This window comes from Corythoichthys intestinalis, chromosome 7 (genome assembly GCF_030265065.1).
Source record: "Corythoichthys intestinalis isolate RoL2023-P3 chromosome 7, ASM3026506v1, whole genome shotgun sequence".
Lineage (NCBI taxonomy): Eukaryota > Metazoa > Chordata > Actinopteri > Syngnathiformes > Syngnathidae > Corythoichthys > Corythoichthys intestinalis.
Window position 1 is genome coordinate 11,494,112 of NC_080401.1, and position 27,559 is coordinate 11,521,670.

At 40.0% G+C, this 27,559-nt stretch overlaps 2 protein-coding genes across 4 annotated transcripts in view; one reads left to right on the plus strand and one right to left on the minus strand.

Annotated features, from left to right (window-relative positions):
- Window positions 1–22,684, plus strand: part of zmat3 (zinc finger, matrin-type 3) — a 41,603-nt gene extending 18,919 nt beyond the window's left edge. For both annotated transcript variants that reach the window (XM_057840152.1, XM_057840151.1), the window contains 5 exons: window positions 8,799–9,523; window positions 11,732–11,872; window positions 13,823–13,989; window positions 16,502–16,605; window positions 16,664–22,684. In XM_057840152.1, the coding sequence (XP_057696135.1) occupies window positions 8,810–9,523; window positions 11,732–11,872; window positions 13,823–13,989; window positions 16,502–16,605; window positions 16,664–16,872 (1,335 nt within the window). In that variant the 5' untranslated portion in view covers window positions 8,799–8,809 and the 3' untranslated portion in view covers window positions 16,873–22,684. The remainder of the gene's footprint in view (window positions 1–8,798; window positions 9,524–11,731; window positions 11,873–13,822; window positions 13,990–16,501; window positions 16,606–16,663) is intronic.
- Window positions 56–27,559, minus strand: part of LOC130918450 (E3 ubiquitin-protein ligase RNF14-like) — a 51,325-nt gene continuing 23,821 nt past the window's right edge. The window contains exons 1-2 of one of the 2 annotated variants that reach the window (XM_057840145.1): window positions 3,679–3,840; window positions 56–3,379 (exon numbers count right to left, since the gene is read on the minus strand). In XM_057840145.1, coding sequence (XP_057696128.1) covers window positions 62–3,088 — 3,027 coding nt within the window. In that variant the 5' untranslated portion in view covers window positions 3,089–3,379; window positions 3,679–3,840 and the 3' untranslated portion in view covers window positions 56–61. Of the gene's footprint in view, window positions 3,380–3,678; window positions 3,841–27,559 lie in introns of those variants that run through there. The other variant, XM_057840148.1, reaches the window with a different exon arrangement.

Sequence of the window (27,559 nt, forward strand, 5' to 3'; positions counted from 1 at the left end):
GTACTCCAAAATGTCACTTGATGGATCATTGTCCTTGAACCACAAGAAACGCAAGAAGTTCCTATAGTCTTCTTGAACAGAAAAAAAAATAGAACATTTGCTCTATGTCGGCTGTAAAGGCAACAGCTTCTTTCCTGAACCTTATGAGTACACCGAACAATTTGTTGTTTAGATCAGGTCCAGTCAAAAGCACATCGTTGAGTGACATGCCATTGAATTGAGCACTGGAATCGAAAACAACTCTTATTTGTTTTGGTTTCCTTGGGTGGTACACACCAAATATTGGCAAGTACCAGCATTCTTCACTGTCACTTAATGGAGGGGCTAGTTCTGCATGACCTTTTTTCAACATCTTCTCCATGAAGCTGATGAAGTGGTCTTTCATTTCAGGTTTCTTTTTAAAGTTGTTCTTGAGAGACGTAAGACGGTTCAACGCTTGAGACCTGTTGTTGGGCAACCGTTGACGTGGACACTTGAACGGTAACGGGGCAATCCAACCATTGTCTGCGCCTTTTTTCAGTCCTTTCTCCATGATTTCCATAAAGATAGCATCCTGGATGGAGAAGGCCACTTTGTTGTCGTCTTTAGTCTGTTTAAACACTCCACATCCTAAGTGGTCAACATCACAGGTTGATTGATTTCCCGTTTGTGTTTGCAGATTTATGGCTTGCACGTTGCTGTACTTTTCTTTTACATGAAACACATTAGGACATGGATCGAAGAGAGTAGGACGTGGTCTTTCAGCAGTGATGGTGTAGAAGGTGCCAACTGTTGGTGGTTTGTGAACACTGCCTAGACAAACATTGCCCACAATGACCCACCCCAAGTCCAGTTTCTGAGCATATGGTAAATTGTGTGGACCGTTGATCTGTTTGCGGGCTTTATGAACTCTGATGATATCTCGACCCAGCAGGAGCATTATTTCAGCTTGTGAATCAATGTCTGGGATGAGATGTGCAATTGACTTGAGATGAGGGTGATGAAGCGCCATGTTAGGAGTTGGAATTTCATTTCTGTTATTTGGAATATCATCACATTCTATGAGACTGGGTAGTGGAATGTTGACAGTCCCATCCAAAGACTCAATGATGTAACCACTTGCCCGTCTTCCTGCTGTCTCCTTCACTCCAGCACACGTTTTCAAGGAGTATGGAGCACTTGGACTTTGATCATTGAAGATTTCAAAGAATTTTGAGCGAACTAGTGATCTATTACTTTGCTCATCCATAATGACGTACATCTTAATGGCTGTGTCTTTGTGACCGTCTTGATACACTTTTACGAGAGATATTTTGGAGCAGGAACGGCCCATTACCTCTCCACCACAAATCTCAGTGCATTTGTTGTCAACTTCAAGTTCGGGAATGTCCTCGTTGTCAGCTTGAGGATCTTGGATATCCTGCTCCCCGCCATGCTCTGGGGAAGTGGCTGTGGATTTAATCCAAGGTGCTGGTCCGGGATGAAGAACTGTGTGGTGTTTATCACTCTTACATTCATAACATCGCACATCGAAGTTACAGTTCTTTGCTAGGTGAGATGACGAAGCACAGCATTTGAAACAGACCTTATTTTCCTTTAAGAACAATTTACGGTCTTCAAGAGCTTTTTCCCTAAATGCACGACATTTATACAGGGGGTGCGGTTTTTTATGTATCGGACATACTTTGTCCCAGTCACTGGACTTCTTAGAGGACTCACTCGGATCTAAGTTGTGTTTTGGAAATATTTCTGTTTTATGAACAGAGACCTCACGTAGTTTGTTTGGCCTCCAAGCTGGTTTTTCATTTCTGGAAAGCACTTCTGAGTGGGACATAAAATTGAAGCTTGGATCATTTTTAATTTGAGCCTGTTGGCTGACAAATTCCACAAAATAGTGGAAGGGAGGAAATGAAACATTATATTCCTGCTTGTACAGTGAACCAATTGTTGCCCACTTCTCCTGCATTTTAAATGGAAGTTTTTGCACAATTGGGTTAATGCCTCTTGCTGTGTCAAGAAAAGAGAGACCAGGCAGGTCTCCTTCTGCTCTGGCTGATTCAAGTTCCATCAGAAGATCACTCAATTTTGTTAATTTTGAATAATCTCGGTTTGCTATTTTTGGAAAGGCATCCACTCGTTTGAAGAGAGCATCTTCTATTGCTTCTGCTGAGCCATATGTTCGTTCGAGCCTATCCCATATCATGTCCAATCCCGTTTGTGGATGGTTTATGTGTATTGCTCTTATCTGTTCAACATGTTCTGACGACTCTTTGCCAAGCCACCTAAGCAGAAGGTCCATCTCTTCACTTGGTGTCAGGTTCAAGTCTTGTGTGGCGTTCTGAAAAGAACGTCTCCATGCACGATAGTTTTGTGGCTTGTCATTAAACTGAAGCAAACCTGTAGCTACAAGTTCCCTTCGAGCGAAGTACCTTACAAAGTCACTCATATTATCATTGCTGTTGTTGGAGACTGAAGGTGTGTTAACGCGTAGAGGTACGTGATGAATATTCTCATGTCGATGTCCAGATAGCTGCACAGGAGTGTCACATGGTTTCTCGAACATCACTCCACGATGCCTTTGAAGACCTTCATCCTTATAAGTGTGAGTTCGTTGTGTGGTGAGATGAGAAGATGCATGAGCTTGGTTTGGTAAGAAAGGTTTAGCTTCCGGTTTAAGCTGTGAAGGAGAATAACTGTAAGTGTGACTTGGTTCCGTTTTTGGCAGGACACCAGCATCATGAAGTTCTGACTCTCTTTCTTTCGCTTGTTCGGTAACATATTGTTCAATGCGTGTTTGAGCTTCTAAAAGAGCAGAATCAGCACTTAAGCTGCTGTGATGCACTTCCATCTCGTTCTCTACAGCAGCTTCAAGTGCTTCTGCCTCAGCAACGGCTGCTGCTGTTTCTTTTTTCGCATTGAGCAAGTCCATGGATGCTTCCAACTTAGCCTTTTCAAGTTTCAACTTCATCTCTTCCTCTGCGTAGAGAAGACGTGCTTTCGCTGCTTCTGCTCTCGCCCTTGCCCTGGCTGCGGCGGACCCAGTTGATGAAGCACTTGAAGAGTTTGAGGTGTGGGAGCGCGTCTTTAATGAAGCTTCTGACTTCGGCATGGTGACGTTGCTTCTGTTTGGACACTGTTATGTTGATCATCCACTGGCTGCGTGTGATGATGTTAATAGAAGTGTCGATTAGTCAGCTGCGTCGTCTTCCTCCACTGGAAAACCGTCGTTGCACTCGGCTGCGTCTTATTGCCTGCTTGAAAGCCGTCGTTTTACTGTACTGCCCTCGGTATATGAACGCTGGATACTACTCGGCAGTTAGATAACTCTTTAGTGACATCACGACTCTGAAGACAGCTGTCCATTGTCCACAGGTTTATTGACATCGTGTAAAGAGTAAAACTGAAACACACAATAAATGAAATGAATATCTTTTTCCCATACAATGTAAATGCACTGAATTTGTGAATGAAATAAACCAACCTGCTTTTTAACTGCTATTTAAACATGTATTTATACTATTAATTGTCTTTGTTAATTATTATCACTTGTATTTATTCTCTTTAACTGGCTAATTCGAACGCTACAACCATCAGGCACAATGACAAAATAAATTCTCACATAATATTCCACAATAACTAAATTTACCACAAATAATGATCTATATATGCAAAATGACATCTTAGAAATCAAATACGTACCGACGATGCTATCAAAAGCATAAGATGGTTGCAGATTCAACTAGATTGACAGAGGAGACAATAACAAGTCCTGCTGCCATGCTTGTTATACTTCCTGACTTTTTCTGGTCACATGACACTTAACTTCCTGACTTTGTGGTCACATGGCAAGTCAGAGGCCATTTCTGGTACTACAACTTGTCTTCATTTAAAGTGACAGTAACACAATACAAAACAAGACAATTCACATGTAAAGTAAAAGTCATTTTAACATTTTTAACAGTGGTAACGGCACAACTACTACTTTACTCATCTACGCTTCCTGCGCCAAGATAAAAGCATGCGTCACAAAACAACAGTCAACATCATTTAAAAAAAAAAAAACGAGACTCCAGCGTCGTAAAGTCAAAATCACTTAAGTCGGTACATCGTAACCAGCGGACTACCTGTATATTGGGTGTGATGATATAATGCTAATGACACGGAAACTCACTTTATAATCTCTTTATGCACTCAAAATACCGATTTCAGATGTATAATAATGCAGTGTGTCCCAGCTTTTATTTGCTTAGGTGCTTATTTACTTTGGAAAAATCCTCCAGTACACTACATAATAAAAATGGAACAAAAAGTATACAGTATCCAAGTTTATTTCACCTTCTGTCATTCAGAAGAAGAGCATTTAATTTTTCTGCATTGTTTTACCTCATTGGCACATAGAAAAAGGTGCATAGCTTGATGTTTGAAAAATAACAGCATTTTCGTTGCAGGGTTTTTGGGGGGAGTGACAAACCCTTGCTTTTTTCCTCTCCAAGTCAATGCAAATTTATCATTTATAATTTGTTTATTCAAGCAACACATCTAATATCATTCAGTCGAGTACAATGTTGGCCCAGCATAGCTTTCTCCGAATGTCAAGGGTGCCAGGTGACTGAAAAAGAACTGCTGTTGTCCAATTTGAAACACAGACGGCCCAGGGTGTTATTTTAGGTCCATGATATGCTGTCATTGGGTAAGTAAGATTGCCGATGAAAGCTATGACACAGCTGTTGGATGATCACTGACCCTGCAAATTACACACAGGCACAAGCATATGCAATCTGTCACTTAAGTGGTGAAAATACGGCACGCTAAACACCAAACAGCTGATTTCTTAAAGCAACCCCTTTTTGCTTTGATTTCACTTAAGTATCCTCAACACCCTATTTGTGTAGCATCCAACCTCAGGCTGTCATTTCCTGAGGCAGCAGGAGGGTTTTACTGTTTATGATTGCAGTCTTGTGTGTGAATGTGCATCTGTGTGTAACAGTTTCTGTGCTCAACTGCATTGCTGCTGGCTCATCCTAATCTTTCCAATCCCAGTTGAACTGTGAAAGCTTTTCTGTCCTGCCATTTTCCCTTGTCAATTTCTTCAGAGGCCTACAACTGCCTCTGGGCATTCTTCGTACTGTATATATCACTGTGGTTTCACTTATTGTCACTACTGACAGATTGCAGTCATGCTGTATAACTGTGGTTTCATCAGTTATGCTTGTACGCTGGATATATAATATTACATTATTGTATATAAAGCAAAACACTTCTTTCTGTACGAACATAAGTGAGGAAGCAGGCAGAAATTTTAAGAGGGGCATGAAATGCAGCAAACATATTTGCGTCACGTGAGTGTGTTTACGCTGTGAAATATACAGTATACCAGTGTCAAGTGACTTTTGATAATATTGCCACTGCAGACAAGGTGGCCTGGCATTCTTTGGGGTTGCCAACGTTGGCCTAAAATAAAATAGATCAGTTGGGCATCTGCAACAGAAAACCCATGGATGTAATCATGGAATGACCAAAGAGAAATCCAAAGGGGTTAAACATAGGTAAGGTTTGCAGGTGATCAAGATCTACTCTGAGACTGTTTGTTTGAGCCTACTTTCCTCGCAGCTCTGTCAATCTTTTGCTCCTAATACCCTTCAGTAGTGTCAAAATGATTTGCTGTATCAGTGTACAGATGAGGTTACATCATATAACACTGAAAGTAAAGATGGGCTAATAAGTGGTACAACATCTCTATCAATGGGTTTAAGGGTTATTTGTACCCTTTCTTTCCCAATAGTTCAGTTCAGTTACAGTGCTGGCTAAAAGTATTGGCACCCCTGCAAATCTGTAAGATAATGCTGAATTTCTCCCAGAAAGGATTGCAATTACAAATGCTTTGCTAGAAATTTCTCCATTTATTTTGCTTGCAATGAAAAAACACGAAAGAAAATAGGAATAAAAAAGTGAAATCATTATTTTACACAAAACTCCAAAAATGGGCCGGACAAAAATATTGGCACCCTTTGAAAAATCATGCGATACTTCTCGAATTTGTATAATTAACAGCACATGTTACTTACCTGTGGTACATAACAGGTGGTGGCAATAACCAAATCACACTTGCAGCCAGTTAAAATGGATTTAAGTTGACTCAACCTCTGTCCTGTGCCCTTGTGTGTACCTAATTGAGCATGGAGAAAAGAAAGAAGACCAAAGAACTGTCTGAGGTCGTGAGAAGCAAAATTGTGAGGAAGCATGTGCAATCGCAAGGCTACAAGTCCATCTCTAAAGACCTGAATGTTCCTGTGTCTACTGTGCGCAGTGTCATCAATAAGTGTAAAGTCCATGGCTCTGTGGCTAACCTCCCTAGATGTGGACGGAAAAGAAAAATTGACGAGAGATATCAACGTAAGATTGTGACGATGTTGGAAAAAGAACCTCGACTAACATACAAACAAGTTCAAGCTGTCCTGCAGTCCGAGGGTACAACAGTGTCAACCCGTACTATCTGTCGGCGTCTGAATAAATAAGGGATTCTATGGTAGGATACCCAGGAAGACCCCACTTCTGACCCAGAGACATAGAAAAGCTAGGCTGGAGTTTGCCAAACTTACCTGAGAATGCCAAAAATGTTTTGGCAGAATGTACTCTGGTCAGATGAGACAAAAGGAGAGCTTTTTGGGAAACGGCATCAACATAGAGTTTACAGGAAAAAAACGAGGCCTTCAAAGAAAAGAACACGGTCCCACAGTCAAACATGGCGGAGGTTCCCTGATGTTTTGGGGTTGCTTTGCTTCCTCTGGCACTCGACTGCTTGCCCGTGTGCATGGCACTATAAAGTCTGAAGACTGCTAACAAATTTTGCAGCATAATGTAAGGCCCCGTGTGAGAAAGCTGGGTCTCCCTGAGAGGTCAGGGGTCTTACAGCTGGACAATGAACCAAAAGCACCAGAAAATGGTTTGAGAGAAAGCACTGGAGACTTTTAAAGTGGCCAGAGATGGGTCCAGACCTGAATCCCATAGAACACCTGTGGAGAGATCTGAAAATGAGAGTTTGGAGAAGGCACCCCTCATATCTGAGAGACCTGGAGCAGTTGGCCAAAGAAGAATGATCTAAAATTCCAGCAGAGCATTGTAAGAATCTCAGTGATTGATACCGGTAGCGGTCGTTCGCAGTTATTTTGTCTAAAGGTTGTGCTACCAGGTATTAGACTGAGGGTGCCAATACTTTTGTCCAGCCTATTTTAGGAGTTTTGTGCAAAATGATAATGATTTTTTTTTCCACTCTCATTTGTGTTTTTTCATTGCAAGCAAAAAAAAAAAATGAAGATATTACTACCAAAGCAGTTGTAATTACAATCATTTTCTGGGAGAAATTGAGAATTAGCTGACAGAATTGCAGGGGTGCCAATACTTTAGGCCAGCAATGTGTAATGCAAAAAACGTTGCTTAAAAGTTGGTGGGGACAATTTGGGCATCCTGAAAAGTTGCCAGTGTTATGTCCCTACCGTCTCTACGCAAACCTACGCCCTTAGGTCAAAGGTTTTTAAACACTTTCTCATCCTCCTGAATGGTGATGTGTCTCAAAATTTTGACCATGGGTTGTTGGCGATTACCTCTTAGCCAAACGGTGCACGTTCATGTTGTTGTAACCACTATCTGACTCTAAGAACACTAACTTGGTTAATCTGAAAAAAGCTCTAACAATGACTTTCTAAAAGCAGTAGCGCCTCCAGAAATTTTTCATAGGGGTGGCCAGATGGGGCCACTTAAAATTTTGGGGTGGCCAAAACTAAAAGCCATAATTTCAGGTTTTCATTATATTATTGCAATAAAAAGGTCAGAGGAAAACTATCAGAAAGACTTGAGGACACGGCTACTGATATACTTTGGTGTATTGTGTAATATTTGATGTTACTAATGATTTAATGTGCATAGTCCATAACTGTCCAGTCAACATTTTGAGTTCCACAACAATTCTGTTTTATTGTATTATGTATATATTAGGCATAAGGTGTACATTTAACAAAACAAAACAATTACTGGGGAAAAGCAGGTGCTGGCAGATTTGCATTTGGGATGAAATGCATAACTGATGCTACAACAATCTAACGATATACTGGCAAGCGGGGTGGCCAGTGGGGTGGCCAACAAATTTATAGGGGTGGCCATGGCCACCCCTGGCCACCCCCTGTGGGCGCCACTGTCTAAAAGGTTGATAATTTATTCCAGTCAAGAACAGTCAAAATTTAGAACAACAATAATGAAGACCGTCAGTCAAACAGAGGGAGAGAATTAGGCCCAGGGTCCTATTCTAGCAGCATGCTCCTAGGCATCCAGTAAGTGGCGACCTTTGACGGAAATGTTCAGTCTTTTTGAAGGTGCCGGGAGGTAAGGAGTCAGATTGGATGGGCTGTCATCAGTCTTGGATTGGGCTAAAGGGTTTGTGGTCACTGTTGTTGGGGCAACATTGATTATCTTCTGTCAGCCAAGAGCGGGCTGACTCTGTGTGCGTTATCATATAGCGAGGATGTGACGTGGTTCATCAACTGTCAGTATACTAGCCTGTTCTTATCACTTAGTCACTCATTTCTTGCGTACAGGGCTCTTTTGTCTGCCCAGACATATACAGTATTCTTTCTCAGGCACTCATATTTTAGTTTTATTTATGGTGTAATATCTTTATTATGTTCTAAAACAATAGAAGAAGGCATGTCTTACTACTTACTGCCTTGTTCGTGTGACTGCGGCTCAATGTCGTTTTGCAATCTCAAATAGAAATGGTAAAAACTATAAATGCATGGTATAATTATATCATGTCTTGCATTTTTCAGGTCCAGAGGCCATGTTGAAGCCTGCTCTCAGTCTCTTCAGCCATGCACAGCCGCCTTTTCAACACATGGACTCTTTGCACCGGCTGGGACCTCCACCATTGGTGCCTACGCAGCCTCTCGGTCCTCCACCAGTGGGACCTACTCCACCGCCAAATGTGGTTGCTGCCCCGACTCTAGTACCCCCTCCCATGACCGCTCCTCATACATTGAGGCCTCCTCCCATCACACCTGTACATCGTTTAGGCCCACCACCAATGGTTGAAGCTCAGCCGCTAGGACCTCCTCCTTTGACACACACCGTGGGGCCTCCATCTCTAGATCACTCGCAAGTAATGGTGCCTCCTTCATTAGACCTCACCCAACCAATGGGGCCTCCTACTCTGAACCATGCTCATGCATTGGTTGCCCCTGTGCCTGCTGGAGCTAACCGATTCCCCCTGCCACCCAGCCCCTTGTCCTCCCCTCTAATCCCATGCCCAGAACTTTCGCAACTGCCCCCAAGACCTGGCCCTCCCATGGTCTCATCCCCAGTGCCTGGCCTTATTCCTGGTCCTCTCCCAGGCCAGGCAGCCCCAACTAGCGAGCAGCCCCAGGAAGAGGCCTCTTCTATGGGCAGGGAGGAGCAGGAGGACACTTTTGCATTGGAAGAACTCTGCAAGCCATTGTATTGTAAACTCTGCAATGTTACCGTCAACTCAGCTCAGCAGGCACAGGCTCACTACCAGGTAAACACACAAAGAATAAATCCTCACCTAACAAGACTAGACCACATCAATAATCGATTTATTATCGAAATCGTTAGGTGCCCAAAGATTCCCACCTCTAGTTGTAATGTCTAGAGTCATTTCTACAAGTTCCGTAGCAGCAGTGTTTACTCGGCATGTTCTTTTTTGAAAGATTACCGGAGAAAACAAGGAGAAATAACATGGATTGTATGCGAGGGCGTGTCTAAGATGACCCACTTGCGCGTTACGATGGCGACGCCATGGTCTAAAAATAGCATTCGTGCGGCACACTATTAGAGTGGCGTTGCAGTGGTTTGTTTTTCTTGTGTTTGCCTTAGTTTTAGTCACTTGGGTGGATACACTGCCCTCTAGTGGCAACAATGAATATGACATAACTCATTTAACATGGCAGGATCCCAGTGCTCCCTGTTAAGACCAACACAAGGTAAGGTTTTGTTTCAGCTAATGTTTTATTATCCATTCGTAATTTAGTTTATTGGTATATTTAGCAGTTTTTGTGGGAATATATGTGTTTGGGCGATTTGTTATGAGCAAAAAAAAATGTGAGCATTTTATGGCATTTAAGCTAGCGGACTTTTGCTATGCAAGTCAGCCAATTGTTGGATTTTGACCCTCATTTATTTTTTCTTTCATACCGTTTGAGGCTAAGCTCAGGTATTTTAATTCATTTTTAAATGAAAGTGCAATTCTGGATAGTTTGTGGAAACATGCGTGAATTTTATGTTGTATTCACATTTAATGCTTTTTTGAAAGTGCAATCTTAGCAAGCCTTTGTTTTACGTCTCCTAAAATTTATTCTGCAACGCATTAAGTATTCCTAAGCCAATTACTCAATTATTCAAACTAGTTGATACATTAATCGAGTACCAAAATAATCGATAGCTGCAGTCCTACATTGTACAGAGTACAACAAGATTTAAAGCTTCGCCATAACATGCACCATATAGAACAAAAGTACAATAAGGCTAATATAAAAAAAAAAAAAAAAAAAAAAAAAAAAAAAGGTTACAGTGTAGACAGATTGGGAATCAAGCGAATAAGTGACTCTCAGCAAGTAGTGATGTAGTGGCAATATAACTGCGTCTATGACAATTTACAGTACTCAGACTCGGAGACAGATGGCTGACTTGATATGAAAAAAAGCAAATTAGTGCTGCAACGATTAGTCGATTAACTCGAGAAATTCGATTAGAAAACAGCTTTGAATCAAATTTTGCTGTTTCGAGGATTTGTTTATTTAGAGTGGCGTTGTAATGGTTTGTTTTGAAAGTGTTTGCATTTAGTTTTATTGATCTGGGTGGATACATTGCCCTCTAGTGGCAAAAGTGAATATGACATAACTAACATGACGGGACCCAGCCGCTCCCTGTTGAGACCAACATAAGGTTGTGTGTTTTTGTTTGAACTAATATGATTGTTGAGACATTAGGCAGGTATATTAGGCAGTTTTCTTTGTGGGAATATGTATTTGAACAATTTGTTAAGAGCATTTTAAAAAATGTTAGCATTTTATAGTATATAAACTAGCAGATTTTTGCTGTGCAATCTAGCCAATTGTTCTTTTGTTGTACGAGCCTCATTTCTTTTTTTCTTTTTTTTTTTTTTAACACCATTTGGGGCTAAGCTCGGGTATTTTAATTCATTTTTAATGCAATCTGCATAGTTTGAAAAAACACTTGGGAATTTTATTTTGCATTCGTATTTAATGCTGGTTTGATAATGCAACCTTAGCAAGCCTTTGTTTTACATATCCTAAAATTTATTCTGCAACACACTCAATGTTCCTAATCTGATAACTCTATTATTCAAACTAATTAATCGATTACTTAAATAATCGATAGCTGCAGTCCTAGTGCAAATGACAGTTTTTGCATAGGTACTGATGTAACAGTGCAAAAATGCAACAATGTAACTACAAATATTGCATATGTAGTACCCAGATTGAGACAGATGTCTGAGAACATATTACTGAGTGAGATGCATGTGACAATGTTGTGGCATTAGCAGTGCAATGACGGTGACAGCTCTTAGAACGAAACTGTCTTATCAGTCTGTTTGTTTTGGCTGTTATGGCCCTGTAGCGCCTGTCAGAGGGCAACAGGTTGAAGAGTTGTAAGCAGGTGGAAGCTTTATGATTTGAATAGCTGCATGTACTGTAAAAATTTTGTTGTCACCCTGTCTCCTCAGGGGAAGAACCACAGCAAGAAACTGCGGAATTTTCTAGCCGGCAGTCAGCAGCCACCAGCCATCAGAATCCCTGAAGCGCTTGAGGTGGCTGGGCAGATAAACCTCTTCTCAGGATCCAACGACAGTGACACTGCAAGGCCGGTAAGGCCATCAAGATAGTGACTGACCTACATTGAATGAAGGAGGAGGTTGAAGTAAAAAAAAAAAAAAAAATCAAGTTCATTCATTTTAGGATGATGAAGGTACTGTAGTAACACTGTTGGGCAGTTAGAGCAGAATGTGATTTATTTAGATGTTGCGTGAGTCTAATTCCATTCATACAAGAAATGAATCTCACTTATCAAAATAGTCATGAGGATTGACAATGTGCAGTCATGTGAAAAAATTAGAGCACCCCATTAGATAGTCAGTTCTTTATTAAGAAATGTTCACATATCAATGTCTGATCTTGTTTTTCTTTATCTCTGGAAAAGAAAGTGATTTAATTGCAGGTAAACAACAAAAATTAACATTGTCTTACTCATTAACCAAATATATCAACAAAAATGCATATTCGAACAGAGGAAAAGGTTAGGACACCCTACCGCCTAATAGTTACCCTCTTTGGCTGAAATCACTTCAGTGTGACGCTTATTGTAGCCATCTACCAGTCTCTGACATCGGTCTGAAGAAAGTTTGCCCACTCCCCTGGCAGAATACTTTCAACAATGAGATGTTTGGGGGTTTCTTGCATGTACAGCCTGTTTCAAGTGACCCCACAACATCTCAATGGGATTAAGATCTGGGCTTTGACTCGGCCATTCCAGGACTCATTTTATCCTTTTCAGCCAGTCCTTGGTGGATTTACTGGTATGCTTTGGGTCATTGTCATGTTGCGGGGTCCAGTTAAGCTTCAGCTTTAATTTTTTCACAGATAATCTCAAATGTTCCTCAAGCACCCTCTGATACACGATAGAATTCATGGTGGATTCTATGATGTGACCTGGCCAGGTCCTGCTGTAGCAAAGGATCCCCAAACCATGACACGTCCACCTCCATGCTTCACAGTTAGTATGAAGTTCTTTTCCTGGAATGCTGTATTGGGTTTACGCCAAACATGTCTTCTGTTCTGTGGCCTGTACTATGAACAGAGTTCAACCTCCCCAGAAGTAACCCAGGGTACCAGCGGGAAACCAGGGTTGACAAAACCTGGTTACCCAGTTTGGGGTCAGTCCGTGCTACGACGCTGATTATGAGGTTGATTTGTTGAACCTGTGTTAACCCAATCAGAGTTACTGCGCGTTCACATAAAAGGGGGCGGATACCAGAGTCAAACACGACTTTTGACGAAGGCACGAGCACCTTATTTCACAGACGAGGAATGCGCGATAATTATGCGGAGTTATGAAGAATTTAAATCCACCCTCACCGCTTCAGCGAGTATAGCGCGACGTGTCAATATGCCAGTTTACTTAAGTCCATGAAAAGAAATAAAAGCCTGCTGTCAGGACAAAAAAATAAAATTTGGTACGTTAACTGTAAGAAATAATTTAGCGTATGTGCATCACCACATGAAGCAGGATGATTGTATATGTTTAGTCCTCTTTACTGTATGAGTATGTACTGTATGTCCATTGAACATCTTCAGAGTAGAGGTTAGATCGGGCCTAAAAAATCCAGCCAGTCTAAAGACTGGTAGATGGCTACAAAAAACGTCTCACTGAAGTTATTTCAGCCAAAGGGGGTAACAATAGCTATTAAGTGGTAGGGTGTCCTAACGTTTTCCTCTGTTAGAATATGCATTTTTGTTGATGTATTTGGTTTATTGAGTAAAACAATGGTTAATTTCATTGTTTACCTGAAATGAAATCACTTTCTTTTCCAGAGATAAACCAAAAGAAGATCAAACATCGATATGTGAACATTTCTTAATAAAGAACTGAATATTTAATGGGGTGTCCTAATTTTTTCACATGACTTTATTAGTCTATCACAAAAATATAAGTGCAATCAGTTGTGCAAATAATGTTATAAAAGATCCTCCAATTGCCTGTTTCTCTCTTCGTCCTCTCTGACAATAAAACACTGTTCTGCTTTGTCCTTTGTCGGCAGGCATCGTATAAGGGGCCCACCCGGGTCATTTTGGCCACAGAGAATGACTATTGTAAGCTGTGTGATGCTTCCTTCAGCTCATTGTTAGTTGCACAAGCTCACTACCAGGGCAAGAACCATGCAAAGAAACTCCGACTCGCTGAAGCTCAGCAAAACACAAATAACATGTAAGCTCCAGTGTTATACCCACTTTTTCATTACCAGGCTCTTGAGATAAAAGTAATGGTCACTTTGACAGGAAATTGCAGTATTTTTCAGAGGAAATCACACCAGAGTATAAGTTGTACTTGCCAAAAAGGGCACAATGAATAGGATAAAGATATATACAAGTCGCATTGTAGTTTTAGTCACATTTTGGGGGGATTGTATTTTTTCAGAGGCCAAGAACAAACATTATACACTATAGTATCATGTGGTGGGAACCTCTGGGTACCTTACGATATGATATAATTTGCTATACATGGCTCACAATCAAGATTATCTCACAGTAAGACAATATAACAATTATCGATACATTGGCCAGGAAATAATTCTGCAATAGTTTACAAGTAATAAACAGAAAATCAAGATATTTTCATGCTTCTTTTGTGAATTGAATTGAGTTTATCACTAGCAGATGTCCAATTCATTTGAACTGGGAGGGTGACAGCGAATCAACAAATTTACTGCCATCTGTCCCACTTTAAACGGATTGGATGCCTATGTCGGTAAATGGAAACCAATGATTCACAACACAGCATTGCTTTATAGAATGGAGATCGACAGGGGATTCAGCTGATTTTGTGGATTAATTCGTTTATTTTTGGCATCACGCCATCACTCTGCCAGTCGCCATTTAATCTTGCTGGGAGCGACTTCGCACAGCTTCATCGCAGCTAGAACTCCACTTGCCTGATTCTTGATCGATTCTACTTATTGCACAAGAAAACACCAAGTCTTATTTTAAGTATTAGGAGAGATTGTAAAGAGCTTTGCTAGTTTTGGCAAAAACGGAATAGCTGTTTTTGTGAACTGCAGTTCCACTCATACGAACATCGAGATCTCACTTCGCATAGCAATTGGAGACGTGATCCTTCTTTTCTGAAGTAAGAGAGAATGAGATAATGTTGTTTCTAGATCATGTTAAATATTAATGCTACTTTTGGGTTTAAAATGGCTTTTCAAAAAAGTGTTTAAATTTAAAGTGCGTACGACAGGATGAAAAAAGTCTTAAATAGCATAATTATGTGAATTTGAATCATATTTTGAGTCGATTCGACTATATACAACAAATTTGCAAAGCGCAGATGACGAGAAATTAGTCTTTTAATCTGCGGTTTAGCCTCGCCTACGGATGACTTAGGCAGGAGAATGGTTTCATCTGATTTAGACTTCAGCCCATTGAGGGGGAATTATTGAGAACGAGGAAAATGCGACAAAGAGAGCCGCAAAATGTAATTGTTTCAGTCCCTCTAGTATTTTTCCCCAATTGCTAAATAAATGGTATGGTCATGACAAATAACAGTCTTTTGCTAAATGTAATATGAAATATTAGAAATGCATTTATTCAGTACGACATGGCAAAATTACTCCATAATGGCCAAAACTGTCCACTCCTTGCACCTCCCGAACTATATTTTATGCCACCGGCTTTTGTCATTTCCTTGCCCGCCCCAGCTTCTGTGACTGAGGAAGGAGTGTAAACAATGGCAGTGCTCGTCGCCAGGAATAAACGCCAAAAATAGCCCATTCTCGGTGGAAAAAAAAAACGGCCGACATCGGAGCACAGAGCTGTGCGTGGCCAAGCCGAGGGTTGCGCATTCGCGGCGGGCACGTGGGTCAGCCAACCCGTCGTTGTACTGGCGCCACGGCGGGCTGCCAGGGCTTGTCATCAAGCCGAGGAAAGCGCATTCTCGGTGGGCAGGCGAAGAGGACCGGGTGAGCAAAATACAGCTCGCTGTTCTACTGGGGCCACGGCGAGCTGGCAGTGCTCGTCGCCGGGAATGAACGCTGAAAATAGCCCATTCCCGGCCGACATCAGACTACGAAGCTGCTCGTGACCAAGCCAAGGAAAGCGAATTCTCAGTGGGCACGCAAAGAGGACGGGGGGGGGGCGACAAGCGGCCGATTGCCGGCCACAAAATGCAAGCCACTTCCTTATTAAAGCGTGTGCCATGATCCCAGTAACTCCCTTCCTCCTAAGTCCAATGATCCCACAGCTGTCAGAATTGTTTACGCCAATATCGGGGTGAACGGGAACTTTTTGAAACCCAAAAGGGCTCATAAGCCTCTTCCTGGTGCAGCAACATTTTTCTCCAGCACATTTGACTGGCATGATGCGAAAAATAAACAAAGTAATCTGCAAAATCAACTGAATCCGCAGTCGTTCTGCATACTGTAGTCTTGGATGTACACTGAAGATGACTCTCCCGCTGACGTCACAATCGGAATCCTCGTCAATCCAGGAAGTCACTTAATTTCTTGGCGCGGGATTCAAAAAATTGAAAAATATATCTATGGCTTCCACACACATCCAAGCGGCCCATTTGATTCAGGAGCATAAAATACCGTGTGAAATATGAAATAAACATGCTTTTTGCTGTCATAGGCACTTTAAATGATAAGATCTAATTTGTTGGAGTATTACATTAAAAAGTTTGTCATTTTAAAGTGATTGTCACTCGTTACGCTCGATTACAGGGACAGTAGCAGTGACGCAAGCCCAAGAAGGAACCGTAAAGATGGCAGTGAGTACAGACTGATGAAAAATCGCAGAAGCATGCCGCTTCCTACCTCCATTCAAGGTAAAAGCTTGGACAAAGGTTGTTCCAACTGGAACTCATGTCATTTGTTTGTTTGTAGGGCCGTACTACAACCCCAGACCCAGGCAGCGCATCCCCAGGGATTTAGCTATGTGTGTAACCCCCAGTGGACAGTTTTACTGCTCTATGTGCAACTGTGGAGCTGAACAAGAAACAGACTTCCGACAGCATTTGGAAAGCAAGCAACACAAAGCGAAAGTGTCAGAGTTAAGGTACCGGAATGAGATGGAGAACTTGGGCTACAGCTAAAAGCACAGGGAATAGATGGGAGACAATAAAGGAAAAGCACGAGACCAAAGTGGTGTAAAAAATATTTATTCGGGGGATTTTACTGAAGGATTAGTGTCAAAATGCTATTGTTTAAAACCCAGATAAAATGTTGCAACTTGGTGAGATCCACCAGGAAAATGAAAACAAGAGTGTGCTTTTATGGTATGTAGTGAAATTATATTTCTGGTCCACTTTTTTTGCCAACTCAGGATCCAGTTTAATCTATAGAGGTCTTGTAGCTTCACTGAACTAGATGTAACACGATCGTTTGGATCACTAAGAGGGAAAAAAGTGGACAAACAATCGTGGTTATTATCTTGTGTATGAATCGGATGAAATCCAAAGCACAACCATCGTGTTACAATAACATGAAACATGATGTGTGACATGAAACTGTTGGCCTTTGCTGACCGTGAGTGGTCCGTCGTATCAGGCTTGAGGCTTCACCTTGACTGGCCTTGTTTGTGCCTTGAGAAGTAGAGAAACTGAATTCTTAAAAATAAGCTTTGGCCAACCCTTCTGGCAATGTAGTTACGATTATGGATGACTTTTCTATATCCATGCGTGATTGCTATCTGTATAAAATAATGTTCAAGTAAATTATTTAATTGTATTTGAGGTATAAATATACTATAGTGTACATATTTAACATTAGGTACATGATAATGTCACATAATACAACTACTGTAAATATTCAGAATCTATAATTGTTAGGATTTCAGTGTGCACCATTTACTCATCAACACCAAAGTTAATAATACCCTGGCCAAAACTCGTGTTGTTGTTTGTTTTATTTTGTTTTGTTTTTTTAATTGGTGTCTGGATACATCATTATGTGATAAAACATTAAGATGTTAATAATGGTGTACGTAACTAACATTTTGCACCGTATTCTTGAACACCAGGTTCAGAATCATTGTGGTCACTGTATTATAGTCGTGTGCCCCTTCCTCTTATATAGTTCCCAGGAAAACATTCTTGGCTCAAACTTGGGTTTGTAACAGTACACGCAAGTCACGGTTCGGTACAACAAAAAAACAAAACTTAAAAAAAAAATTTTTTTTTAATAACAGCATTGAAAGTTAATGTGTGTTAAATTGGCTAAATCTAAAACACAGCTCTTCTTAAAGTGCAAAATAAATAGAAACTTGTGAATTTGTGTTTTATTGTTCTAACATTATTTAATTCGCAATTATCCAGGTGGCCTTCTCAATTATAAATTGATGTAGTATTGTATTAATGTTGGTGATGACAGACTGTGAAAATGAATTTTCCTATGGAGCAGTAAAGGCTATCTCTACCTATATGTGCAAACATACACAACAAACACTTTTTATAGGGATCAACTGAAGTAACAGTCAAGTAGCATTCGCCAGCTCCCAACCTTGGTAACTTTTTTTTTTTTTTTTAATAAAAATAGATAGTGATCGCTCGCTACTTCGCGCTTCAAACCTCACAGCCTCAGTCCATCGCAGATTTTATTATTTTTTTTCAATTAAAAAAAAAAGAATAAATAAACAAATAACAGTATTTTATAGAGATTTCCTGATCCACTCATGGACAGCCTGTGACCTTTCCCTCCTGCTGCTGTCCCTGCTCACCAAGCAGCTGCTTGTAAAAGTTAACGATGAGTGACAGATCTGAAGCTTTGATCTGGCCAGAGAAGTTTGGGAGCGCCGAATGTATGAGCTCATTGAGCTTGTTAAATACTAGCAGTAGTGTGCTGTGGCGACTCATTGTGTGTGTGGAAGCGAGCGGAATTGATTGGACTCACTCAATTAAGCATTTAATAAAGACAAGCATTTTGCTACTTTATTCTTGTTTGAAAATAATTCGGTGGAATAGTAACATGTTTAAAACTTTTTTTTTTTTAAATTTAAATTATACTTTGGGGAAAATAAGGGAAAATACATGTCTTGTATGAATCTTTCCATAGCTAAATTTGAATAAACACATTAAACACACCCAAAAAAAACTTTTTTTTTAATGTAAATTAGCTCCTCTGCATCGCGGATTTCAGTTATCGCCATTAAAAGCAAAAAACGAGAGATCACTGTACTACCATTTTCAATGTTCAATTACAGACAACTACAGTGCTGGCCGAAAGTATTGGCACACCTGCAATTCTGTCAGATAATGCACAATTTCTGCCAGAAAATGATTGCAATTACAAATACTGTACTTTGGTAGCAATATCTTCATTGCAATGAAAAAACACAAAATGAAAAAACTTACCTGTGGCACATAAAAGGTGGTGGCAATAACTAAATCATACTTGCAGCCAGTTAAAATTGATTAAAGTTGACCCAACCTCTGTCCTGTGTCCTTGTGTGTACCACATTGAGCATGGAGAAAAGAAAGAAGACCAAACAACTGAATTGTGAGGAAGCATGGGTCATCTCAAATCTACAAGTCCATCTCCAAAGACATGAATGTTCCTGTGTCTACTGTGTGCAGTGTCATCAATAAGTGTAAAGCCCATGGCACTGTGGCTTACCTCCCTAGATGTGGAGGAAAAGAAAAATTGACGAGAGATTTCAACGAAAGATTGTGCGGATGGTGGATAAAGAACCTCGACTAACATCCAAACAAGTTCAAGCTGTCCTGCAGTCTGAGGGTACAATAGTGTCAACCCGTACTAGCTGTCGGCATCTGAATGAAAAGGGACTCTATGAGAGGATACCCAGGAAGACTCCACTTCTGACCCCCCAATACATAAAAAACCCAGGCTGGAGTTTGCCAAAACCTACCTGAGAAAGCCAAAAATGTTTTGGAAGAATGTTCTCTGGTCAGATGAGACAAAAGTAGAGCTTTTTGGGAAAAGGCATCAACCTAGAGTTTACAGGGGGGAAAAAAATGAGGCTTTCAAAGAAAAGAACACGGTCCCCACAGTCAAACATGGCGGAGGTTCCCTAATGTTTTGTGGTTGCTTTGCTGCCTCTGGCATTGGACTGCTTGACAATGTGCATGGCATTATGAAGTCTGAAGACAACCAACAAATTTTGCAGAATAATTTAGGGCCCAGTGTAGGAAAGCTAGGTCTCCCCCAGAGGTCATGGGTCTTCCAACAGGACAATGACCCAAAACACACTTCAAAAAGCACTAGAAAATGGTTAAAGAGAAAGCACAGAAAACCTCTGGCCAGCAATGAGTCCAGACCTGAATCCAACAGAACACCTGTGGAGAGATCTGAAAATGGCCGTTTGGAGAAGGCACCCTTCAAATCTCAGAGACCTGGAGCAGTTGGCCAAAGAACAATGGTCTAAAATTCCAGCAGAGCATTGTAAGAAACTCATTGATGGATACCGGAAGCGGTTGGTCGCAGTTATTTTGTCTAAAGGTTGTGCTACCAGGTATTAGGCCGAGTGTGCCAATACTTTTGTCCAGCCTATTTTAGGAGTTTTGTGTAAAATGATAATGATTTTTTTTTTCACTCTCATTTGTGTTTTTTCATTGCAAGCAAAATAAACAAAGACATTACTACCAAAGCATTTGCAATTGCAATTTTTCTGGGAGAAACTGAGCATTATCTGACAGAATTGCGGGGGTGCCAATACTTTTGGCCAGCACTGTAACTATAAACCAATTACAAGTGAACATACACCCCTACTACATAAGATATATTTTTATATGGGCTCAAATAAAAAAAAAATTTAACTGCAAAAAGTTCCTAAACGCATGATTTCTTGAAATACTGCAAAAATTACTCACTCATTGTTTCTGCTACTTCATTTTAGGGCTACAGCAAAGTAAACATTTCCTGATTTGAAAATATAAAATAAATACACTTCAAAAAGTTAGTTCACACTCTGTACATTCGCCATAATTTTCTTAGGTGACTTCATCCGATTTGGTGAGTCTTCTTTTCCCGTAATGTCGGTTGTTGGTTTGGGTGCATTACCTCTAACGCCCCCTTGGTTTGAGGAGGACTAACTCCGACATGGATTTTATTTTTCTCAGACGTATTCGCCGTCTGACTCCGTGATGCCGTACCGTGACTGTACACTCTTAAATACTGTTACACTCTTACTCAAGATCTGCCCAAGATATTCCATAAATTATTTAGATGCGTATTCGACTGTAAGCCCTTGAGGGAGCACTATGGATTGTCATTTCATTTTTTTGGTTTTATTCGTGAAGCTTTTGTATACAACACAATCCATCATCCTAATGATCACCGCAGGCACCTTCCATTAGTTACCCACTGAGACAGTGGGCAGCTTTCAATGTGTCGCATTTGGTGTCTTACTTGAGGCTCATGTGGTCCAAACATCCAAACTCCCCCATTTTTCATCAGTGAAGCAACGTTGTTGTGTCAACCCCCGCATAAATCGGTCCCATTATTACATGTAAATATTGGCCGGTGGACACAACACTAATCGTAGATAGCTTGGCATGAATACTGAGCATGAATACACATTATGGGAACAGCTATAATGGGTATAGGACAGAGTGCATTAGAGATTAGAGTATGTGAGCCTTTTTTCCTTCAACCACTGATGACAGTTTTGTGATGGGAAAAAAGAAGAGAGGTGGGCTGATAATTATTTCATTAAAAGAATAGGCTTTCCAAACATGAAATCTCTGGCAGCAAGCATGTATAAGACTGTGCCTTGAAAGGAAAAATGTTTGAAGCCTATAGGCCAATATCTCAGATGCTCTGTTATTGTACCATTTTTCACCTACTGTACGCAGTACTAAACGCTAAAGGCAGCTGTTTTTTATTGAGGGTTGGGGGGGTTGGGGGCGGCGTACATTATACAGAACATCAAGTACACTGGCTGCATGAATACAAAAAGGGAATTTAGAACAAATAAGGCTTTTTATGATTATGCATGAAGAATTATTCTTCCTTTGCATGAGCCCAAAAGTGCATATGGAGTGTTTTGCCTTTTTTTTTTTTTTTATTAATTCGCCCCTTAACAACTAACATTTATGAAACCTAGTTTGGTAGGTGCAGCATGAGTACAGAAAAGGATTAGGGCCATTTCAGAATTCTGACTTTAAAAGTGAGAATTCTCAGTTTAAAGTCAGAATTCTTTAAAGCATTACTTCTCAATTAGTGGGGGCGATGCCGGGGGTGGCACATGTGACCTCGGGATCATACTTTTTTTTTTGCTGTACTAGAATAAAGTGGAATTGCACATCCAATCAGTGGGTGGCAGTAGTGCTCTCATTTTCAGAGTGTACGCAGTATTCTTTTAACCAAACAAGAGCACACAGCAAAGAACACCGGTGATATGAAGATGAGGAAATATAATAAAGGGTCTGTAGCGTTTGGGTTTGACTTTTAATACAGTGGGAGACAAGGAAAGACGAGTCTGTTTACTGTGTCTAAAAATGTTTGCAGTGGACAACAGGAAGCCAAATCAATCAACCCCTTCAGACCTGCATTTTTTCTGCTGGTCGAAAAACAAACAAAAAAAAACTGCAATGATTTTTTTCTCAAACACCAGACCAAAGTGCATTTTTTAAATTAATTTCTAATGTTAATGTTTTTAATGGGAAATGAGCACTTTACGTTATCCTTTTTGAAATTGCGTTTGATCATATATCTTCAAAGAGCCAAAAATAGCAAAGAGGGCGTGCCAAATCTCATGATTTGATTTCAATGGGTAAACTTTAATCCAATCATCTCCCAGAAGTAGCAGTAGCAACTAAATTCAGTGTATTTATTGGTTTAGAGATGTGGACGCATCATGTCTTTCAGCAGCATGCTTAGGTCTGAATGGGTTAAGATGTCACTTAAAAAGACATTGGAACCCAATCACATTGATAAGCCGCTTGATTTTTTTTTTTTTTTTTTAACCCAGCAAAAACATGCCGAATATTGTGTATTTTTACAGTTTGGATGTGATTTTTTTTTTTTTTTTTTGATTCAGGCAAATTGATATTATATTATATTGGTATTATACTTTATATTATACTTTATTGTAAGTTGCTCTATATTACTTTTTTCCCCTTTAGTATTCAAAATTACACAATGTTATGCAGAGGTGTGAAACATTTACGCCTTCCAGGGAGGGGGGTGACAGAAAATAATAGCATACCGCACTTAACACGTCACCTTTGGTCATTAATAATATTCATGACGTTAGCAACTGTTGCTAGGCGGGTCAAACTCCCGTTTGTGCCTCATGCTAGATGCATATAAATAGTGTACGAACGAGATGTTTACCGAGCTAAACCTAACAATTCTGTCCCAATATGATGTCCCTGGTGTCAAATTCATTGGTAAAGATGTGGAAGAACATACAAATGTTCTGTTAAAGAGATGGCTTGAGTGTCAAGGGCTGAAAAAGACGGGAAAAAGAGCTGACCTGATCCAGAGGTACTTTTTTTATCGACACCGTTTTCTTGTGTGCATTGCCTTACGCCACTGACAATGATATTCTCCTGTTTCAACCATTTACCACCATATGCCCTGTCTTTATAATTAATAACCTCTGGTTTTCTTACGTCTCTGACCGCTCTTGGGGGTCATTTATATTGCTATTTTTGTGTAGCGATCGCAAATGCTACTCAGTGATGGCTAGCGAACACTTTTATTTTTTCATTAATAACACATTTTTATCCTATTAATTTATTTACACTTCCCCCTTACTAAGGTTGTTTCTTTACAACAGAAAAGATAAAGCTGTTAACTCTAGAGCCTACTTGTAGGCATGAACAGGCTTACTACAAAAAGACCAAGGTCAAACATGGCTAATTTATTTAAATATCCGTATTTTAGAAGAATAGGCCTACGTGACTGTTCTGATATATGAATAAAATTTTAATTTATTCAGGTCATTCATTGTCAGACAGAAGCAGCACGGCAGAATGCCACGTTAAAAAATAAGTAATAACATCAAAATGTCTTACCTCTTTGGGCCAGGCTGTGGCAGGCAATGGATCAGGATTGTCATCTGTAGGACCATGGCCCCCAACAAAATGTTTACTGCATATGAAGGTGAATGGCTTAACCTTGCTGGCGTTAAACTGGTCTTTTAGACATCCGCACAAGTTGATCCATTGTTCACATTTTTTCTCCTCTGAGTTCTTGGCTCCGGTAAACGTACGAAGAAATCATCCTTTATATGTGGACGGACATAATGTCCACAGTCGTTTCTACAAGTTCCATAGCAGAAGTGTTTGCTCGGCATGTTCTTTTTTGAAAGATTACTGGAAGAAAACAACCAGTACTAGCATGTGTTGTATGCAAACACACTTCTATGTTGACCCCCTTCCGGTTTACGTTGGTGACGTCACGCAGCCTCGTGGTCTGAAGAATGGCATTCGTGCGGTACGCTATTGAGAACCCCTGCTTCATTCTGACTTTAAAGAGAGAATTCAGCGAAATTCTAAGACTCTTAGTCAGTTTTTTTTTCTTATTCAGGAGCCCTAATCCTTTTCTGTACATGAGACACTCAAAGAGCCATTCTCACAGATATCTTGTCCTAGATTTTAAAAGTTAAAGGTGGTCTCAGCCTGTTAGCGATCCGAATTCAGAAGAGAAAGGAATCATTAAAACGGTTACAGTAAAAAAATATTGCACAGTGAAGAGAAGAAAAAGTCAACTCTCTACACTTCTACAGTGATTAGCTAAAGGCATTTACTAAGTTACGTACTGTTAAGGCTGCATGTTCATGCAGCAGCTACTTGAAATCCCTCTGTGTGCACAGAATTAAGTTTCATTGCTGTCCTATCTGCACTATAGTATTTTTTGTATTGTTTAATATTATGTTTCACACAATGAGTAAGTCAATTTCCTTGAGTGACCCATGGTGAGCTTCATAACAGGTGAGGCATTAATATTAGATTTACAAATTGAGTCAAACAGTGGTATACTGTCATTAAATTAAAAAAAATAATAATAATAATAATTTTAAAAATTGTTACATGCTATGTGGACTGTTCTGATTCTAGGTAGTTTTGGGGTCCTCTCCCACATATACAACCCCTAGCAAAAAGTATGGAATCACCAGTCTCTGACGAGCACTCACTCAGACATTTTATTATGTAGAACAAACTCAGACAAAAAGCTTGAAAAAAAAAATGAATTAGTGAAGTGCAACTCTTTAGCATTCAGAAACACTAAAAGAAATGAATAAAAACATTGTGGCGGTCAGTAAATGTTACTTTTATACAGCAAGTGCAGGGAAAACAGTGTGGAATCACTCCATTCTGAGGAAAACATATGGAATCATTAGAAACAAACAAAGAAATAACAAAACACATCTCTAGTATTTAGTTGCACCACCTCTGTCTTTCATGACGGCTTGCAGGCTCTGAGACATGGACTTGAGTATTCTTCATCAAGAGCCTTGCTGTGGAACCTTTTTTTTTTTTTTTTTTTTTTTTTTCAATTTCACCTCAGGGTTGAGATCTAGGTTATTTTCAGGCCATGACATTGACTGGATGAGTCCAAGGAATGCTTTAACAGTTTTAGTTCTGTGGCATAATGCATTGTCATCTTGGAAAATGACATATTTTCAATTGAAGTGATAAGAAAGATGTCTAAAATTTCAATGTAAACTTTATTGAAGATTTAACCACAGCCATCTCCCCAGTGCCTCTGCCTGAAATGCAGCCCCATATCATCAAGGACTGGGGCAATATCGATTTCTTCAGGCAGTCATCTTTGTAAATCTCACTGGAACGGCACCAAACAAAAGTTTCAGTTCCGTTTAAGTTTATTGTCTCCTAAGAAGTGGGGAAATTGTCTTACAGCAGATAAGCATAAAGATAACACAATTACTCATGCACATACAATAAATAACACACGGACTACAAGTTAAAAATGCCATCGACAACTTTGCATTTGAGGTGCAAGAATTGTGCAAATTTAGCAACCTAATCGCACTTGAAGGAGTTCTTTGCCCTGTTGAACCTAAAACAAGGTACTCTGAATCTCCTGCCTGAAGGGAGGACCTCAAATGAACAATGAAGGGGATGATTTACACTATCCAGTATTTCATTTGCCTTACTCATAACCTGCCTCTCATAAATATCTGTTAAGGAAACCTGTGGTCAGCCTATCTTACAGGCAACCAAGTTCCAGCATCATCATCTTGTCCAATGCAGATTTTTGACTCATCACTGAAAATAACCTTCATTCAGTCATTCGCAGTCCACGATTGCCTCTCCTTAGCCCATTGCAGTCTTGCTCTTTTCTGTTTAAGCGTCAATGATGGTTTCCTTTTAGCTTTCCTGTATGAAAATCCCATTTTCTTTTGGCAATTTTACACAGTTCTATCACATATCTTAAGTCCAGTTTCCTCCCATTTCTTCTTCAATTGTCTTGTTGTACATCTTCTGTTTTCAAGACAAATGACCTTTAGTTGTTTGTCATGACGTTTGGATGTCTTCCTCTGTCTACCACTACGCTTAACTTTAACAACCTGGCCATGCTGTTTGTACTTGGTCCAGATTTTTGATATAGCTGACTGTGAACAGCCCACATCTTTACCTTCGTCAAGAAGTTTGATTAATTCTCTCCTTGGTCTCAAGAGACAGCTCTCTTGTTGGAGCCATGGTTCTTGTGAATCCACTTGGTCCAGCAGCCCTCCAAGGTGTGATAACTGCAATATTTTTAACTGCTGACTAACGAGCAGATCTATTCTGAGGCAGGGGCCCAATTAAGGATAGGAAATTGACTGGGAGTGTCTGTATTTTCTACTCAAAATGGAGTGATTCCATATTTATTTCCCTGCACTTGCTCTTTAAAAGTAACATTTACTTACAACCACAATGTTTTTAGTAATTTCTTTTCGTTTTTCTGAATGCCAAGGAGTTGCACTTTTGAACTAATTCATTATGTTTTTTTCAAGCTTTTCATCTGAGTTTGTTCTACATAATAAACTGTCTGAATGAACGCTCGTCCGAGACTGGTGATTCCATACTTTTTGCTAGGGGTTGTGTTGTTTGTGTCTGGCAAAGGGATTTCAACTGGAGCAGACACTTTACACCAGGTAGCACCTCAGAAATTACTTGGCTCTCCAAGTACTACCATCGTAGCCTAAAATAAAATACAGTTGAGTAGAATGCTAAAATAAATGAAAACAAAAAATGAGGCAGCAGTTTTATTGTTGAGCCACTGTAACAATTTTAACACGAACATCCAACATCTGTGTAAGCGTCCTCAAAAAGGATGCTGTATAGTGTATAAGCAAAATCCTGTCTCCCTCTTTTTCTTCTTATGCGATCAGCCAAATTAAATATGTAAGACAAATATGAAATGCATTAGCCTGACTAAGGTACACCAGAATTCAGTTTTCAAAATGCACACCAACATCAGGATGTCAAGAGCCCATTTATTTTAATACAATAATTTTACCAAGCGATAGCACTGTTTAACGGTGCCATCTGTGAGAATGAAGGTGAGCTGCCTATAGCTTTTTATATAACCAATGTATTTCACTTGGAAAAACCATGGATATTATTGGATATCATCATGTTAAGTTTTTTTGAATGTGCTCAGCTTCACTTGACTGCAAGTCCCTGGATTTAAAAAAAAAAAAAAAAAAAAAAACGAACAGACAAAAAAAAAGTTGTGCATGTGCATATCCAGCCTCCGTGAAGTTGGCCCCCAATATGATGCAAAGTTTACATTTCTTTGTGCTACGCTTGTGCTCGTTTGTGCTGTAAAAATGTTTGTGCTGCTATTGTTTTTGAGATATTGAGA